The 14,426-nt window shown below is 34.2% G+C and overlaps 1 protein-coding gene across 4 annotated transcripts in view; it reads left to right on the forward strand.

The window, feature by feature from the left end:
* LOC145691099 (uncharacterized) overlaps positions 1-14,426 on the forward strand; it is a 61,610-nt gene that overhangs the window by 11,391 nt on the left and 35,793 nt on the right. For all 4 annotated transcript variants that reach the window (XM_081766787.1, XM_081766784.1, XM_081766785.1 and 1 more), the window contains exon 2: positions 128-680. In XM_081766787.1, coding sequence (XP_081622913.1) covers positions 193-680 — 488 coding nt within the window. In that variant the 5' untranslated portion in view covers positions 128-192. The remainder of the gene's footprint in view (positions 1-127; positions 681-14,426) is intronic.

Raw genomic sequence — 14,426 nt, forward strand, 5'->3', positions numbered from 1 at the left:
ATCCCTAGTGTGATTTTAAACAATTTAACCCACTAATTAAATTTCACCTGAAGCTCCAGTTACCGTTGTCTTCTTCCGGCCCGCTCATAAATTTTGTTAAAGCGAATAATATTTTTATTGGTTTCAGATCTATTGGTTTTTCACGAACATTAACTCCTGAAGGTTTCAAATCTCCGACGTGAACAGTTTTGTATGATCAAAATGGCTTCACATTATTTAAAATTAGCGTATAATAGAACTGAAATAAAAACAGAAAACGATCGTATTAAAGTTGAAATGAAAGCCGAAAATGAGTCATTTGAAGAATGTGATTATAAGCTACGTGCTAGTAACACTAATGACCATAAAGACCCTCTTGCAGTACATGTGGAACATAAGAAACGAGAAAGTGCAACGGAAATAGAGAATATCGATTTACAAAGGAATGAAGATGAAACAATATCAGATTGGAAACTAACTTCGAAAGCTATATGTTTGGTGAAGCGTTTACCCACGGCTAATGCATTTGAAAATGCCGAAAATTTTCGCAGTAACATCAGGCCAATATCTTCCGATCTTACAAACATCACAGAAGGGTCAAGCAGTCACATGTTTGCCACTATCGGAGACAAGGACGATGACGAAGAGGATGTTCAAGAAAAAGATAATCGAGAAGTTGGTAGCAATGCACAGGCCCTGAGGTACGTTTTAGTGCATTTATTTCATCTGGGATATGTTTTGTATAAATATTTCTTTTCAACATTTGCGATACTTAGTTAAGTATTTACTTTTCCTTTATTTTAAACTCTATTATTGGAATCGCAAACATTTGAACACATAAATAATGCAACCTAATGCGTAGCGTTGTAAAAGGTAATACATTTCGGCACTGAGATAATTATGCAAAGGTAATTGTATATTGCTAGAAACCTCCTTGCACCAGGGTTGAATATCAGGATTAAAAACTTATACGGCTCTTCGTAATGTCAATATTTGGTAATACGTTTCCTATTACAGGGAAGTGTACCTCGCCGAATTATCTATATCTTTCCTCTCTCACTCAAAAAGTTTTCATGGTATAAAAATGATACTTTAATATTCATTTATATATCGGTTTTGAAACATTATTTTATATACTAAACGCCTTAATAATTAAGAATACCAAATGTGGATCACAAGAAGGAATTATCGAGTTTTTTTCTTTCTATATATATATTGACAATCTGACTGCATCTGTGCCTAAATTAATGGGGATGAAAGTGCTTAATATGATGCAGTAAGGCCGCTTCTGCCCACTATCCGGAATGGACAGGAATAAACCATAGTTTAGCGAGAGGTTAATAATAAATGAGTGAAATCAATTATCTTTAAATAACAACTATATTCTGATTAATTAATTTAAAGTGTATTGTGTGATGTTTATGCTTTTGGATATAACATGACACTCTGAGTCGCAGAACCTATAAACTTCTGAGAATTTAACATAGGCCACAACACAGCCGATGACATACCTGTTAAGTCTGTTGTTGGAACCATAGGCGATGATTGAACTGGAACTCGATGTCCGGTATCCAGCTGTCACCCGACAACTGGATGTCGTCTGGTCTCGAACCTGCGACCGAGGTATCTTGGAACCTCGTTCAGCTTCTTCGTAGGATGTTCGTGCCTCAATCGCTCTATCCAAACTTCGATCAAACTACTACTCCAAACTGCCCGTATACTGCCATCTATACTGTCTCTGAACTGCCTCCCTGATCCAACAAAGAATAGCTTCTTATTCCATCTTCCAGACGATGGAATGTGTCCCCTCAACTTTGGAATGACGTCAAAATGTCACAGCTGTTAGCAACTTTCATTTCTCGATTGTTGTGCCATGTCCAAAATTCTCAGACAATTCATTTCTGCTAAACTGCATATTATGTCACACCCGAAATGTGTATTTGTGAACAAAGCTGAGTACACAAAATATTTTATAACAACATAGAGCTTACACGCTCTTTTCTTAAATTCTGTCTTTTCATCATTATTTACACATTATGTCTAGACGACATATAAACAATAACAAACATCATGCGTAATTACTTACAGCATGACAATGTTTACTTTTTCTGATTCTGATTAAACACAACATAATTTTATCTTATTAAGATTTTGAATCAGATTAACTTTTACAATAATAACAATAAAATGATATTAAAAATTGATTACTTATCGGATCCATCCACATGCCCCCTTTTCAAAGCTAAGGTAGCATCGATACCGATTAGATCTCCGTGGAGATCGGCTTTTATTTATTTATTTTAAAACAATAATTATTTTATTAACATAATATCTCTTTCAGCAAATGCAATTAATCATTTTTAACATATAAATAATGCTTCTTTGAACTATTTATCTTAAAAACAAAAATCTTCCTCTATTTGATCACAATATTCATCTTTATTTCATTTATTCAATTTCTTTGTTTATTTACGTATTTTTTTTCAAGTGTTCATTCTATCCAAATAGCTCTTAGAACGCATTCTTGCGCCATCTGTTATCAAAACCTTGAACTTCTTGAAGCTCAACTCTCACAACTAATGATAAACTAGCAATTCGTTTCGCACTTCCAAAGGATGGTATTTCCTTTCCGGATGTCCATGCATACTTCTTTATCATACTTTCCAGCTATATTGTTTTTCCTTGCTCTTCAAGAATATAATCTTACCAGATCTGTTTTCCTTTTTTTCACTACTAAAACTGTAACTCAATATGCGAAAACACTAATATTTTTACTGCACACTTTTTATGATTTTCTTTCACTCAATCATCACTACAAAAACCAAAAACAAAAATTTCACTTTTGCCAAAAACTACACCAACTCCCACAATCTGTTCTTGTGGAATTGGCTACACTTGCTTCACTTCAACTCACTGATGATTCAGTTTTTTTTTCTTTTTCTTTTCTTTTGCCAACCTTGACCATCAACTACGTGGCCTAGTTTTTACTTCAACCACGTCAGTCTGCAATCATTTCCTTCCATTTCACAAGTTGTGAACAATATTCGAAATGTCGATCAATTTTCGAACAATTGATCTGTCATCGATCCAGTCCTTGACCTATGATAAAAACTCATTTATTATCAGTACTACAATCTGAGAATGTCATATCTTTTAGTTTACTGGTGTTATGTGTTTTCGTGTAGTGTATTTTCAATATCTTTAATGACCTGCTGCTTCATGAATTACGTCTAGATTACTATTTGGTAAGTACAACTATTAATTAATTACATTTACATTTAAATTATTATTATTATTATTATTATTATTATTATTATTACTATTCGCGTTATGTTATTTAAATTACATTATTTATTTAATTCACAATTTATTTAATTTCCCTGACTAGTGATAACTAAAACCAAAACCTGTTTACAGATTCGGGGTTTTGATCGATGGAATTCCACATTCCCTTGGAATTCGAACACGGACTTTGGATGTTTAATGGCGGTCCACCTCGCCATCCATCTCTAAACAAGATTTGTTTCTAGTTACCTTATTAACAAAAAAAAAAATATCTATTAAAATTACATTATATTACTTTTCTTTATTTATTTCTATTCTCTTTATTTTTTTCAAAATATTATTCTTCTTCACACTGTTAAATGTTCTCTTTTTTTTTCAACAATCGGTATTGGATTACGCACTATAGTCAAAATATCACTTAACTATACTTGTTCGTCAATATTCGGTGTAAAATTTACATTACCTGACCGGCAGATAATTAAATTTTAATTAATCTTAAAATTCGGTATTCTTACTCTCTATCAATGTATCGGCTTATTTTCGTTGTTGGTAGCTAATCAACAACCAATTATTTTTGCCATCGTCTATATCCATGTATTTTTCTCGTCATAAATCTATAAATATTACTTGAAGTACTTAACTTACGTACGCACACTATATTATTCTAAATTAAATTAAATTAAATGCCATAGGCCTCATCTTTGAAACGATTTCTCTAATCTCGTATATAAACGAAGATATTTCTTTATCGTCTCCAATTATTTCTCTATCTTTGTTAAGGGTAACTCTTGATCAGTCATAGCTGTATCTTTTTCTTCCCAAAACTTATTTCTTCTTACGTACTATATTCTATAATATATTTCTTCAATATTATTACTTCTTGGCGCTTATCTATTTATCTCTATATACTTCATCTATTTCTATATAATATCTCATATTCTCATATATCTCATATATTTCATATATCTCATATTATTTATCTATAATCTTCTCAATATTCACATTTCTCTATATATGTATATTATTTGTCTAACTCAAGTATATTTTTACGTCATATCCATTATTATTTTTACATTGTCACTATTTTCTATCTGCTATCATAGTTTATCTCTCTATTCGTCTATTTCACTATTTCTCATTCTCTCCAATCCTTACTTCCTTCTTTCCTCTCAATCCTAATGATAATAAGTGTGAATGACATGTTGCTTATTTTACTACTACCTCTAGGCCTGGAACAAAACCTAGTTACAACTAGACTTGCCAACCTCTTTTCTATTATTCTTCTAAAAATTACTTTACATTACTATTCATGATATTTCATGCTTTTCCTCTTACTATGCACTTATTCCTAACTTAAAACGAAATTTTGAACTTTTAATTTAGAACTCTTCGGAATATTCTAGATAAACTAGACTCACTAAAAAAAATTGTCACCGCTTTACAAAGGGTAAACGAGGCATCTATTTCTCTCTGTATCTGTCTCTTCTTGCTTTACCATCGAAGACTTATGTGAATCTCTACAAAAATTATTCTCATCGACGTTTTGGTCACTCCCACTTTGAACTTAACGAGAATGTGACTTCCCGTCTACCTAGTATTTTCCTCTAAGAAAATTTGCCTAATTCATTTCTGTTTTTCTTCCAATTACTATATTTTAATACAACTAAAGTCATTATTCACCAGTTATTATCATCATTCTTTTTTTTCATTCGTCTAAACTTTGCCTCTTAAATCGTAGACTTTATAATCTCCTATATTTCTTTTTTATCGATAGCTTAAATAATCTCATAGTTCTTCATTACGTTATAACTAATATTACTTATTTCTTCTCTATTAAAATAATTACTTCTTTATATTCTTTATGTTCACCTAATCTTTTTATCGTTTAAATTTTTATCTTCATTTATTAATTAATTTATCTCATTATTTATAATCTTTAGCATTATTTATTACCTATATTTAAATATATGTCTTAATCCTATTTTCTTCTAGCCTACTTAATTCTATTTTATTCTAGCTTACTTAACTCTACAATAATAACCTAATACCCATATCAATACTAAAATATTAACTTATGTCTAACTTAAATCTTACTGTATTTCTAACTATATTTACCTATAATAATAATAACCGAAAATTCCCAAAATATTAAATAATAATATATATGTCTACTAATAACAGTAATCCTAAATATGTACATCTACTTTACATAACTACTAATTCACTCTATTGAAATAGCTTAACATTTCTTTGTATAAATAGCTCGGCAAATGCTGCTACATCTAATGCCGTTTTATCATTTGCAATGATAAACTTGGCTTCTTTTTCATACTTTGCCATAATTGGAATTACTTCCGCAATTATAATTGCTTGTGAACATTCAAACCTGGATCTAAACATCTCCAACCACTGGTTCACCATAATCTGGTGTTTGCAACCCTTAAAAATTGCACATATTTTATACCTATGTCATTCCGTTTTAATAATGAAAAACGTTGCCCCATGCAACGCACTACAAGTCTCTGATATATTCGAAATTGTGGCGAGCACATGACGCCTCATCCCAAGCTCTACTAAATCTTCCATACTGAAATTATTTTCTGTGAATCCCATTACATAATAATTAGTATAGACTTTGTCAACTATGTTTTCTGTTATTTCCTTTTCCACAATACTTCCAAACGTAGGATTGTACTCGACGAAATGTCGCAGTACCCGTTGGTCTAATAAATAAAACCTCGTGTTGGTAAACAACGTCGCGGGCTTTCCATTTCCTTTTAACACAGGATAATGAATCCTGTTGTTATTCAATAACGACAACATTTTTCTTACTATTCTAGAGGGTGGGTGGGCGGGATTATTTCTTATTAAATTTTCACTCTAATGTTTAAATTTACATTTGGGGATCTCCACTAATATCACTAATGTGATATACTGTCTCCAACATGAGACTAATTTATATCTTTACTACGTACTAAGATCGAAAGCTCACAGCATCTCAAACCATGACAATACGTTGGGATCTTAAAGGCGTAAGCCATCAGCATACTCCACCATGACAAGTTGTTTATTTGACCTTTAAATTCTAACCTAGATTGCCCTACTGGGGTCGAACCAAGGACTACCTTAACCATTTCAATGGTGGGTTAGTAAGAAATTTAAAATGCTATACCTCCCGGAAATCGAACCAAAGGTCGCCTCCACCATTTCAATGGTGGGTAACTAAAACTTTAAAATACTAGACCTCCCGGTAATCGAACCAACGGTCGCCTCCACCATTTCAACCTCCCTGCATCGGGTCTATAAGTTAATGAGGGCTGAAAGTGCTTAATATGATGCAGTAAGGCCGCTTCTGTCCACTATCCGGAATGGACAGGAATAAACCATAGTTTAGCGAGAGGTTAATAATAAATGAGTGAAATCAATTATCTTTAAATAACAACTATATTCTGATTAATTAATTTAAAGTGTATTGTGTGATGCTTATGCTTTTGGATATAACATGACACTCTCAGTCGCAGAACCTATAAACTTCTGAGAATTTAACATAGGCCACAACACAGCCGATGACATACCTGTTAAGTCTGTTGTTGGAACCATGGGCGATGATTGAACTGGAACTCGATGTCTGGTATCCAGCTGTCACCCGACAACTGGATGTCGTCTGGTCTCGAACCTGCGACCAAGGTATCTTGGAACCTCGTTCAGCTTCTTCGTAGGATGTTCGTGCCTCAATCGCTCTATCCAAACTTCCATCAAACTACTACTCCATACTGCCCTCTATACTGCCCGTATACTGCCATCTATACTGTCTCTGAACTGCCTCCCTGATCCAACAAAGAATAGCTTTTTATTCCATCTTCCAGACGATGGAATGTATCCCCTCAACTTTGAAATGACGTCAAAATGTCACAGCTGTTAGCAACTTTCATTTCTCGATTGTTGTGCCATGTCCAAAATTCTCAGACAATTCATTTCTGCTAAACTGCATATTATGTCATACCCGAAATGTGTATTTTGTGAACAAAGCTGAGTACACAAAATATTTTATAACAACATAGAGCTTACACGCTCTTTTCTTAAATTCTGTCTTTTCATCATTATTTACACATTATGTCTAAACGACATATAAACAATAACAAACATCATGCGTAATTACTTACAGCATGACAATGTTTACTTTTTCTGATTCTGATTAAACACAACATAATTTTATCTTATTAAGATTTTGAATCAGATTAACTTTTACAATAATAACAATAAAATGATATTAAAAATTGATTACTTATCGGATCCATCCACAATATATATATATATATATATATATATATATATATATATATAAGATCCTTGCACGAATTATCGAGTTTTATATATGACGTTACAGAATTCTTTCACTTATTGTGATTGCTTTAATATTGATGTATCATTAACGAACTCGTACTAGACCAACCATAAATTCAACTTTTCCTCTTTTACAAGTAGCTTATTTTATTATATGGCTTATTAACTTAACTTGTAAAAGTTCGTTTCTTACAAGGTTATATCTTGAGATGGAGTGTCTCATAATATGCACTTGTACCGTCCGCAAAGCTAATAGATAAAAAGGTTTTTTCTTGCTACTTTTGTATGACATTTGTAGGTAAAATAATATGTTCTGTTAAAAAAACGCTTTCCTTTGTTCTTTGAACATTGACCATGTTACAAGGTCAAGGTTGCTCACTGGAGAAGTCATCACCTCCAGCCGGCATTGGGGCTACTGGTTCTGTCCCAAATCACGATGGTTCCTTCGGTTTCTTGGAGTTCTGACGTGTTCTCACTGTCCTCTTTGCACTATTGTTATGCGTTTCATCTTCTCCTTTAGCCAGCGTTCATAAACATGGGATGTTTAAACTTAAAATAACCATTCTACAAATAAATGTTACAGTTACGTAGCCCAAGGTAAGAGAATCTAAGAGGATTGAAATTCTATTGAAATCGATAGGATTTAATAACATTACAAAGAGAAATAAATTATGAATACTCAACTACTCTCTTTCGATTTTTTCAAGCGAATACATTACTTCGATACTTCATTTTGCTTAGGTATAGACAGCAATGCCTATCCTATAACGAAATGTTATCAAGTTATAACTTTAGGGTTTTTTCTTTGTATTTAATGATAATTAGTCACATAACCGTTAATGGTAATTAGTCATAGTCAGAAATATTGAAACTGGTGCTTTGTAATTGTTTAATGAAATGGTAAGCAAACACTATTAATATAACGTGTGCTTTTGTACGTTTATTAAATAAGTAAGCATTAAATTATTTCAATGATTTGGAGTAAGAAGTTGATTACCTCGAAATTTTGAGTTTCAAGTAGACGACTTTTGATAGAAAGTGTGAGATAAAAAAGAGAATGAAGAAGAACGAAAATATTTAAGACTTTCAGTAACAGACTGACTTATGTAGGAAGTGACTTCAATTTACCCTCACTGAAACTTTGCTTCTGCGTGCACTTTTGACTCTTGCTTTTAGGCAAGCTATAACCCATATTCAACCTGCATATATCATAATGGCGTGATGTACAGTTACTGTAGAGGAAAGGCTCGTTTTAGAATTAGCCATAAAGATTCACATTCTGGATGTCAACGTTCTTTCTGTTTTTTTCCCTCTCACCACGTAAAATTTATTTCAATCATGTATTACATTTAAATAAGTACACATAGAAATGTTAATATATAATGATCATTTTCGGCAAATGTTTCTTAGACGCCGAACATAACAGATGAAGGTTGACAACAGTGGTTGCTAAGAATGGTAGATCATAGTATTTACTAAGGTTAAGGTACATATTTGGTTTAGTGGATCGTGGTGTGAAGTAGTGAGTGTTTCATGGATGAAGTTTTTATTGACTCATGCTTTTCGGATACACACATCACCTTTTTAAATCTGAAATATATTTGACAATTTTCTAATATATTTTTTTTTTTTGTCCGATTAAAGTGTTCAATAGAAGAACAATATTAAGATTACACGTTACAGTAGTGATGAGTAATGTATAATGTTAACTTTCTTACCGATATTTCGGATGGAAATCTCGAACTCCTTGCATTGGGATGTTTAAGCTCTTCTCTAAAGGTTTTGGTTATTAGCATTTTATTGATAGTATTTCGGTGGATTCACTAATAACTAATTAAACGTGTAATCCACCTATATTTAACACAATATTACCCTATGCGTTCCAGCCCTGATGATTCATTACTATTAAGAATAGATAAAAAACTTCTCGACTGGAATGCTTACAATTAAGTATTAAGTATTCCATCTTCTAACAGTCCTACTGGTAACGAAATGTTTTTCTCTATTTTTCGAAGAAGTAAGAAGGAAAGTCTAACTAAACGAGTGGATGAAATAACAGGTGAAGTGGCCACACGTATTCAAGAGGTCAGAACATGTTTGGAGTATAGAACGTGAGTTAGTGAGAAATATAAGCAATATGAATAAACAAGTATGTAAGGTAACCCAACAATTATCCCAACGTATAGATGAAACAAGTAAGCATTTCAATGATGTTAATACCTGTTTAACAAGGCAACTTGAACAACTAAAAGAGAGTATAGATGAAGATATCGATAAGATAAGGGAAACTAAACAATGACATGACAATTATGCAACAAGAAGTAACCCGAGTTGAAGCAGATAATGAAGTGTTATCACAAAAAGAATAGATGACCTTATTATTTGTCAGGATAATATAAACGCGCGTACCTCTAGTAATCATGACAGTGAATTATGGCGAAGTGAACAGTGCAAATCGTGTTAAGATTGATGAACAACACTTTAGTTTTGATTATTGTAGAGTTGGCAAACGTAGCAATGACAGTGTAAAAGTATTTTACGACTCTGATCAATGTGTGATAGCTTCAAAGAAGTCCCGTTGTAAAACAAGACCTTCACAAAGCAGTAATGCAGGGGAAGAACGATGCAGATTTTTCCATAAAAGAAAGAAGGAAAAGCATGTGCATGATTCTCTTTTGTATCATGTGGGAGATCCAGGAAGAGAGAGATAGGCAGAAGAAATATATTATGGGACACCAAGTGACATAGACGTCATACCCGTACTGGATAAGAAAAGTCATCCTATTAAGATGAGCCGATTACCAGTCAACCTGACTGAAATAAAGCACTTCACAAGATTTAGTGGACAACCCAATAGACCCCTAGTGCTAACCTTCTTAGCGAGAGTTGAAGTAGCTGCCATTATGAACTTGTTAAATCAACAATTTCTTCGAATAATTCCTCTAATATTTGATGACCCGCCGAGGAGTTAGCTCAAATTGTAAAGGAAGCCTTTTCATTATATCAGAAGTTAGTGAACCCATTGATATAGACGCGTCTATCTTCACCAGTTGTGGCAAGTAAATTGACTGTATGCAGAAATTAGCATTTTGACACTCGCAAGTAACCTACTGTAAGGAATTTGATACACATAAATTGCAGCAATTGCAAGAATTATGTCCGAATACACCTGAACCTCACATTCTCTCGGACATCATGGCAACTAGGTTGAAAATACAGTAAGGTATTGGTCTTTTCACCGGTATATTCCTTTCCGGGAGCGAGTAGAGTCTCTACGAATGGGGAAGGAATTAGGAAGTTTGATATATATGAAAAAAGTTATCAGACGACATGCAACAATAAGGTAGATCGACTGATTCTTCAGCAAGAAGTAATGCCTCAGGAAACAAACATGGGACCAAGACCACGAAAAGGACGATCTCCATGGAATGGCAAGTAGAAAAAGATGGGAAAGCGCAACTGGAAGCCAAACATCTGATCAAGAAGATTCACTCACAAATGAACCAGGAATACCCTCAACCCAACTCTGTGATATTAATACATATAAACCCAAAAAAGAGTCTCGTAGTCACACAGCATTTTGAACATCCAACAGAGAAGACCACACGTGGTAATGACCAGGCTTGCTCACAATCTAACCATTGATCGGGAGACTGTTAAGACGCATTGATAGTGGTCCATATCGACAGCGTGTGGAAAATGATATTACTGCAATACAGAGGTATCTTATTTGTTCTGCCCACACCGCAAAGGGAGAAATAGAGGATAAGAGTGATGTAGAAGATGAGGAAAGAAGCCAAGATATTATGGATAATTCATCCATTTCACAAGCAAGATTAACATTTCCATAAACGGAGTTTAGTACCAAAGGCTATTGAACAGCGGCAGTGAAGTTTCTCTTATGTCTTGTGATGCATGGAGGCGCGCTAGCTACAATGTGACGCACTCTCGATTGTTATGTGCCAGCGATGTATTTTGCAGAGAAGGCCAGGAGAGTGTTAGGCGAGATTCAGATATTGGTCTCAATAGGTAGTGTTCAAATTAACGTCCAAGCGTTTTTCGTATGGGCGCTGAGTGTAGAGATTTTTTTATGATGCATTGATGCAGTAAAGAAATTAGGCGCTGCTTTGAATTTCAATCATCCAATTATTAGAATTCGAGGACAGGATGTGAGTAAAATAATCCGTATGCTTCTTCTTCTATCAGAAGAACTACTAAAAGCAGTATTGAAGACTCTTACTTGGTACAATACTTAAGGCCAGACAACACAATTGGGTTAACTGATCGTGTTACTGAAAGAAAGAAAGAGACGCGTGAGTGCAATGAATCAGCTGATTCCTTAAATCAGACGCAGAAAGAAGGTTAAGGGATTAATCGATGAATTAAGGGAAATGTTCCAAGATCATCATGGATGACGACATAAACTTACATTTAAGGTAGAGGTGAATGCACAAGATTCCATAGCAAGAAAAAAAATCATACTCCACTGAAGTATAGATCTCGAATTAGAGAAGAAATCAAAAAAATGTATGAAGCTGGAATTTTACAATCAAGTGTATCTACCTATTCTAACCCCATTTTCCAAATTAAAATGTGTTTGGGTGTGAAAGAAATGAAAAACATATCCGACTAAGACAGTTGAAGGAGCAATTGATAACGTTTATTAAAACTAGGTATAGCAAGTTTCTATCTCAATTGGATTTTCTTCTCTTACCATGCAATGCAATTACACCCTATTTCGCGACAATTTACTTTTGAAGAAAAAAAAATAGAAATTTACGGTTGTGCAGTACGGATACATCAATGTATCAATACAACTGGTTGCAGCATTCCAAAGAATATTGCCAAAACAGGAATTTGGTAAAGGAGTCGGTAGATACGTAGACTACGTATACTTATCTCATGACACCCTTGATGGGAATACAATAATTAAGAACATTAATTGCATGTTTGAAAAAAGCCACTATTTACGTGAGTCTCGAGAAGTGAGCTAAATGTCGATCAACTCGGAAGTTCCTTGAATACATTATCTCTCCAGCTGGATAGAGAAGGATGTGCAATCTAACTCCAATAGTAAAGTACACAAGGCCTGTAAGCATAAGATCGCTACAACGATTCCTAGGTTTCCTTCAATATTTAGTATACTTTTTTGAGAGCTTGTCCGGAGTTGCCGCACCGCCTTACGCATTTTTAGAAAAGGGAAGAAAATGGTTGTGGACAGAATAGTGTGAAGCGTCATTTATTAGATTAAATCAAAGGATTTTCGAACAAGTAAAATTAGCACTGCCAGACCTTAATGTTGGGTTTATGTACAGGCGTGACACATCCCATATATCACTAGCCACCTCTTTAGAACAAGAACAAGATGGAAAAATGAGAATAATCCAATCCTGACGTATTCAAGGTGAGCATCCCAAAAAAACGCTTGTTTCAGTACTGTTAGTCTTACCATGACGAAGGCCATTGAGGAGTTGATCGAACCATCGCCACGATACAACAAGCTTTGTATTGAAAAAACACGAAACCAAATATGACTTGTTGCATCACTGATTACAGAAAATGTACGGAAACAAAAGACGACTATTACCCTATTGTGAAATTGATCGCATCATCACATTAATGTCAGACAAATTGTGTATATTGATTTTCTACGACAATGGCCCCCATCAACCAAAAATGCAGATATATACTATATGTTTCAGAATAATTTGCGGTATATTTGGTCACATATCCACATCGTAAAGCCAACACCCAGGTTGTTATTAGGAGCTTGCAGGACTATTTTGAGCACTTAGACCGACCCGAAATTTTATGTGAGAATGCTTCGGTGGTCTACATACACCCCTTTACTGAAGTGAGGGGAATTTAGGCATCAAGATACATTACACAATAAGGTATCGTCCGAGCAATAACTTCACCGAAAGGTAACATCTAGATCTTCTAAGACTCTTTCAAATGATAGTTAACGAAGATCACTAGATATGGTATCAGCATCTTCAACCATGCCTGAGATTGATTTATAGCGATAGCGTGTCAAGTTCGCTAGGTGTATCTCCAGCATCCCTAATGTTAAATATAGATGAGCATGCTGCTCTTACGAGACTTTTGAACAGTAACTCAATAAGGAATGTGACGACCCTGATTATCTCAAGAGTGGCAAGAAATGTTACTGAAATCAGAGCAGAAGAATGTAAAATTGAAGAGAAGGAATGAATAACATAATTCGAATCAAGATAAGAAGCAGGAGATCTTATTTTCATAAAAGAACATCATCTAAGTAAACATGCAGAAGCTAAGTCGTTAAATATTTTTAGAGGCCCGTATATCTGTAGAGACACATTTAGTGATAAGGTAGTTCAGCTTGTAAATCCTAATGATGGGAATACACTACCCTTTGAGTCGGTAGATAATTGTCGATTATGCAAACCATCTGAACACACCGAGAGAATGCGTTGAAATAGCAAATCAACATATGCAAAATAACGTTAATAACAATTGAACGATTAAAAAAAGATATTGTTGCGAGCTCAATCTCCTAGTTGCAAGTTCCAGATTATATCTGATATTTTGCATTATTATGTATAAACACTTGCGTAAATTAACAATCCGCTTCATCTATACCGCTAGGGTCCTCGAACTACTCTCAAGAAGTTCGGTCCTTGTTCGAGGCAATTTATTACCAGTCAGAAAGACGATAATAGCAGTGACGTTGGGAATACAGATAGTTGGGATTGATGGAAGTTCCAAACTTGACAGGAAATAATTTCCCACGCTGGAAGCAGGAGAAAGCAGAGGGTAGTATGGAACAACCATCCGTC

This window comes from Thermobia domestica, chromosome 7 (genome assembly GCF_964235325.1).
Source record: "Thermobia domestica chromosome 7, izTheDome1.hap1.1, whole genome shotgun sequence".
Lineage (NCBI taxonomy): Eukaryota > Metazoa > Arthropoda > Insecta > Zygentoma > Lepismatidae > Thermobia > Thermobia domestica.